This window comes from Tenrec ecaudatus, chromosome 16, assembly GCF_050624435.1.
Source record: "Tenrec ecaudatus isolate mTenEca1 chromosome 16, mTenEca1.hap1, whole genome shotgun sequence".
NCBI lineage: Eukaryota > Metazoa > Chordata > Mammalia > Afrosoricida > Tenrecidae > Tenrec > Tenrec ecaudatus.
Window position 1 is genome coordinate 6167701 of NC_134545.1, and position 6095 is coordinate 6173795.

At 55.3% G+C, this 6095-nt stretch overlaps 1 protein-coding gene across 1 annotated transcript; it reads left to right on the top strand.

The window, feature by feature from the left end:
- Window positions 1-5707: 5707 nt before the first annotated feature.
- LOC142429567 (uncharacterized) lies at window positions 5708-5842 on the top strand. The gene has a single exon (XM_075534616.1). It carries the CDS (start codon window positions 5708-5710, stop codon window positions 5840-5842), a length of 135 nt encoding a protein of 44 aa, XP_075390731.1.
- The last annotated feature ends 253 nt before the right edge of the window (window positions 5843-6095 follow it).

Consider the following 6095-nt stretch of genomic DNA (forward strand, 5'->3'; position numbering starts at 1 on the left):
GATACTGAAACCAAGGTGCAAGCCTAGCCCATCATCACTGAGTGCGTTGCAGTGGCTCGCGACCCCGTGGGACAGAGCGGCACTGCCCCCTAGGGTGGCCAAGGCTGGAATCTAGGCAGAAGGAGCCCTAGGACTGCAGCTGTTAAAGCGTATGACTCTAACCAGAAGGCTGTCTGTACCTGTCGGCCACTCTGGGGGAGAAAGGCGAGGCGGTGTGAATCCCCAGAGGTCGACAGCCCTGTAGCATCACTGCGAGTCAGTCCTGGACGAGGCCAGTGGGATTTGGCAGTCTTCACGGAAACGTCTGCCCTGCAGTTTGTTGTTAGTTGCCATCGAGTGCATTCTGACCCACAGTGACCCTGGGCCCTGTGCACAACAGAACAAAACCCTGCCCGGTCCTGCGCCCATTGTTGCAGCCACTGTGTCCACCAGCTCGTCGAGGGCCTGCCTCTCCTATGTCTACCTGCAGAGCAGCACGTAGGTTCAAACCACCTGCTTACCTGTCAGCCACCAGGCTCCCTGATCAGTGCACTTGGTGTTAATGGCCGATGCCTCCGCTGAGGGTTTGGGAGGGGTTCTAGCCCCTAACAAATAATCACAGGTTCGGTAGGTGCAATTGTAGTTATAATACATAAAGATCATAGTAAAGTCAGAGAGTCGGAGAGAGAGTGAAATGAAGGAGTCAGACACATTTTATGGTAGCATGCTCACCTCCGGAACAGCCACGATCTCAGCATCCAGGTCCAGGCAGAGAGTGGGCTTGATTACAGGTAAACCACACATATCTCAGGAAGGGGATGTACAATAGGCATAGGAGTCGCAGGAAGGGGATGGGCTTGACCTCCCTGGGCTCTCCTTCAGGGAGATAATCGACTGTCCTTACCAGAATGGAGTGGGCCCTACTTAGGGCGGGACAGACTATACAGTCTGATTGCTCTAGATGGCTGATAACCCTCAGGGAGAATAACCTCTGATCTTGCGATGACATCCAAGTGCACACTGGATTTCTGATAGGTGCATTATGTGGATGAAAGAGAACTCCTGTTATTAAATGAGAAGGTCCCTGGGTAACACAAGCCATTTGCACTCAACTACTGAGTTCAGAGGGAGCCCTGGTGGCACTGTGGGTTAGGAATTGGGCTGCTAACCATAAGGTTGTGTGCTCAAACCCACCTGCTACCACTGGACAGAAAGAAGAGACTGCTCTTGTAAAGGTGTTCTCGTCTTGGACGCCTTATGTAGAATTGCTATGTGCTAGAGCTGACTAGGTGGCAGTGGGTTTGGAGTTTGGGTCAAAACCAAATAACCGAACTCACTGCCAATAGAGTTGATCCTGACTCCTAGTGACCCTGTAAGTTTTCAAGACTGTACCTCTTTAGCATAGTAGAGAGCCTCCCTCCTGAGGAGGGTCTGGTGGTTTTGTACCGATGACCTTGTAGATTGAAGCTCCCCAGGTAACTACCATGTCCCCAGGGCTCCAGGGTTTGGGGACTGGCTTGAAAATGGTGGCAGTCAGCAGCAAGGCCTGGCAGTCCATAAAGATTACAGCCAAAACAGAGAAAAAGCCACTTTGGGGCTTTCCTGCTTGGTAATTCAACGAGGTCACCAGCAGTCGGCATTGGCTTGCTGGTGTCGCAGTTGAGCCTGAGAATGAAGCTGAGAGGGGGACAGATGATACTTAAAAGCTTTGTTTCCCATGGAATTAGTTCAGTGTTGCCTTTCAATATGTGCCAATGTCTTAAAGAAAAGCCACTCTCGATCTAAAAGTCCTCCCTGGTCCCAGGGAGATTGGCTTATGCCTCGCAGGCCTGGCTGTTGTCAGCACGAGCCCCGCTTCGCCCCTCGCGGGCTGGGGCTCCTGGGATTCCATTCAAGTCTGGTCAGGTCTCCTTGGCTGGGCTTTTTTGTCCCGGGAACAGACACCCAGTTGTAGTCTCATGTGTCTGCATTCACTCGTGACTACTCCCTCGCTCCAAGCACAGTGAGGTCAGCTCCTAAAAAGACGCATTCAGCTGTAGACCTGAAGCCATCCGCCGCTGCCGCCGGGCCTGCAGAGAGAGAGAGGGGGGTGGGGGTGGGTGATTATACACTACACCCCATTGTGTAGGCTCACTGAACAGCGGGGGCGCGCTCCATCTCAGAGGGTGGGTATGGCAATGGGCGTTGGCTGGTGGTCGCGACTGGTCTTTTGTCTAACAGGGTAGAGAGTTCTGCGCCCACAGTCCCTCCAGACCCCGCTTTGTGCAGTGCTGTACAGTTTTGGCCGCTAGCCCACAGAACTTAGCATCTGGACTAGGTTTGGTGGGGTGAAAGCAAGAGTGAGTAAAAGGGGGAAACAGACCCCAAACCCACTGGCATTGAGTTGATCTCAATCTAGGGGGACCCTGTAGCCCTCGCGATAGGCCAGGGTAGAAATGCCCCTGTGGGTTATAGAGACGAATGGGTATCAGAAGCGTCATCCTTCGTCCACAGCCGCTGGGGGTTTCCAGCTGCTGGCTTTGTGCTTAGCAGCCCCGTGCGTGACCTCTACACCATCAGTGGAGTTTTCCAAAAGCACATCTCGCTCCTGGAGAGCTCGGTGTCTTTGCCAGCACTTCCACCCTCTCCCTGCCCTCCCTGGTGCTGATCTTCAGGTTGACGGTGCTTCATAGATTATCCTGTGAGCAGGGGGCATTTGCCAGAGTTGAATTCAAGAAGAAAAGCCTTTTAAATAAAAGCACCAAAGGGGAACAAAATGAGAAGCGACTGCTTGGTCAACTTTCACCCAAACCGCAATGGATGGTTTGGCCATGTCAGAGAGGCAGTGAGAGCGATGGCAAGGCATAGAAACGGGAGCCATGCTCACTGACGGCTTCAGCTCGTGAGCGACGCTGGGGAGAATTCAGCCAGGGACTTCGTTTCCTGGGGTGGCCGTAATAAATCACCACCGACGGGAATTCGGCCCAGAACAAGATTGATTCTCAAGGGTTTTGAAGGCGGCTGCTGCGGTGTGTCACTGAGTGTGTTCGGACTCACAGCAACTGCAGGCCCCGTAGTTTCGCAGGCTCTCATCTTTGCAAGATTATTAGGGCTTTTCTCCCCCAGAGCAGCTGCTGGGTTCAAACCGCTGACCTCTCATGGAGCATCCGGCTGTCCCACGAGAGCTCTTTGGAGGCCCGAAGTCTGAAACCAAGGTGTTGAAAGGGTGCGTTCCTATTGATGGCTTTGAGGACTAGGCTGCCCCATACTTCTCTCCTGTCCCCTAGTGGCTGGCAGTCTCTGGAGTCCCCTGGTTTATACATGTCTTGCTTCAATCACTCCACCACCATCCCATGTCCTGAGTTTGTCTATGCGATCGCCCTGGTTCTTACAGGGACACCAGTGGTTGAGGGGGGGACCTTTGTAACCCAGTATCTTCCCTAAAACTTAACCCTTATCTTAGTTATTTATCTGCCAAGACCCTGTGCCTCAACTTACATTTTCCAAGACCCTATTTCCAAGTAAAGTCACGTTTGCAGGTGCTGAGGGTTAGGTCTTCAACATGTATTCGAGGGGACACGGTTGACCCTCACTAGCATAATCTAAAGGCAACATACTGTCCAAACACAGGCTACCTTGTCAGCCAACTGCCTTGGAAAAAGCAGTAATGGACTATTCCTCAGATCCTCTTAGTTCAAAGTGAATTCATTGAACTTCCAGCTACATTTTTCTTAGTTTCAGTTATTCCAAATAAAATAGCTCCAATTGGGTGGCCGACCGGTGGCTTCAAAGGCTGGCACCCCTACCTGCCTTGGGATGGCCATTAAAAGGGCACAGGTTCCAAGGGCAGGGAACTGGACCTCTTATTTTGTGTTGGCTTTGGTACAGAATGAGCTATAAAGAGGAGAGAGCTCCTGTTTATGGTCTCACCCCTGGGACTGCAGGACCCGGAAGCCCCTCAGATAGCTGTCTCTCTGGGGAAGCAATTACCCTAACAGGCTTCCTGAGCAGCTGGGTCACGCTCCGCTGTGGTTTTCAGCCAGGCTGAGGCCGAGGCAATGATTTGATAATGAGGGAGCCTGATCGAATTAAGGAGTCATTTGTTTCTGGATGATGATGTTGATAAAAGGCTTGATGTCCAAGCTGCCTTTTTTTTTTTTTTAACGATCAGAAAAATAATCTCCAGATGCCATCCCCAAATCAAAATAACCACAAGCAGCATGTAAAGTTTGTGCTTTCCTCCCGGGTTACATCTGGGCAGGTCCCACCTGCCTCTTCTAAGGGTCGTTGAAGTTAGATGTAGGTGCATCGGGAAGATGGCTGTATCGAGAGTCTCCGAGCAGCTAAGCTCTTTGTGTGGGTTAGATGCCAGCACTCCGGGACTTGAGTGTAAGACCACCGCTGCTTCTGCTGTTGGACAGCCTTAAGTGAGTGTGCTTTCCCAGTCCCAGGTGGCTCCAAGGAGGGGAGGGGCAGCCGCACTCAGCGTGAGTTTGTCAGGAAGGGAACTGTTTGGCGATCATCCATCTGCACTGTGTAGAAAAGGAAGACAAGAAGAGGCTTGAGATACCCCCTGGTGTACTGCTTCCTCAGCCCACCTGAGTCAGGGCTCTGCCGGCAGTGCCCCAAGCCTGTGGGCTGTGGTAGAGAGGCGGGCGAGGGCGGGCAGGACTGCCAGTGCCCCCGCCTGGTCTGGGACCGCCTGCTCACAGCTTCCTAAGTGCTCAGGGAGCACACGGAGGTTGTCATTGGTCTCTGAACCACACCTCGTTGGCGAATGCGGCTGCTGCCTGAAGACCTCATAGCCTTGCCCAGCGCTCCGGAGCGCGCACAGCCTGCCTTCGGACAGCAGAGCGGAGCCAAGGAGCTACGGCAGCAGAGGAGGGCTGGCCGCTGTGCTGAGTGAGTGAACTAGTGGCGGTCACCAACGGGAGCTGCTGGGAGCAGTGGGGGGGGTGTCACCAAGGGGGCCTGTTGGGACAGGGCAGCAGTGGGGGGCCACCAAGGGGAGCTGCTGGGGCAGGGCAGCAATGGGGGCCACCAAGGGGAGCTGCTGGGACAGGGCAGCAGTGGTGGTCAGAGCTCGGCTTTGATCATCATGAGCCTGTCCTGGGGACTGGCTGGAACAAGCACAGAGGAGTATGGTAGGGAGAGGCTTTCAAATGGAAGTACGCCGCTGGACAGCCCAGCGGTCCTAGGGGGTCCACAGCACAAGGTGAGGCCCACCACGCACAGATCCTTAAACTGCATTAACAAGTGGTGCCGGGGGACTCGCAGAGGGGCTGCAGTGAGGGCTGCTGCTGCCCCCTGCCCAGGTAGGTCTCTCTTCATTCTCCCTGCCCTGCTGACAGTGGGGGCTACAGCGTGCAGGATGGAAATGTTTCCCTCTAGTCTGGAGCCAGCCGGCCCATTAGCAGCACTCAGCATTAAAAATGCAGGAGGTGGTGGTGGGGAGAGGGATAGGGACTAATGCATGGGCTGGGGTGGTGTGGCCTGCCCAGCCCCCGAGGTGATAAGGCACGGAAGCACGAGGGGCACTTTATTAGAGAGTCAGAATTCTGTGGTGCAAATCCAAAAGTTGCTCTTCGGGAGAAAAGCCGTCTCTGGGTTGGGGCTTCCTACACTTTCGTGGTTCGCCCACGATTCCATTCGGAGGGTCAGGACCTAGTCTTTGTGGGAGGGCACCCCCTCATCCCGTGCTCAGGGCCTCTTGGCACCCTGCCCGCAGGTCTTCGTCCCACCTCAGGCCATGCCGGCCACGCCCGCCGTCCACGTGCTGCAGCTGCTGCGGGAGCTGCTGGCCTTCGTGCTGCTCAGCTACACTGTGCTCATCGGGGCGCTGCTGCTAGCCGGCTGGACCACCTACTTCCTGGTGCTGAAGTGACAGCGCCCCGGCCTCACGCACGAGCACGCCCCGCCCCCCGCTACTGCCCCGCCCCCACTCGCCCCGCCCTTGTCCGGCTCAGACCCGCCCCACCCCTCCCGGCGTCTGTCCGGGCTCGGGGTCCGGCGGTTGGGCGCCGGCGCGGCAGTTACAGCCGTTACTTTGGGCCCCGCCCCCCACGTGCCCCGTCTGACCAATCCCGATGGCTTCCTTGGGAACGTGGTCACCGGGCCAGAGCCCCTCCACAGGAGGA

Bases quoted from the DNA above. Each gene is read 5' to 3' on its own strand.
- LOC142429567 (XM_075534616.1), top strand. From the start codon at position 5,708: ATGCCGGCCACGCCCGCCGTCCACGTGCTGCAGCTGCTGCGGGAGCTG.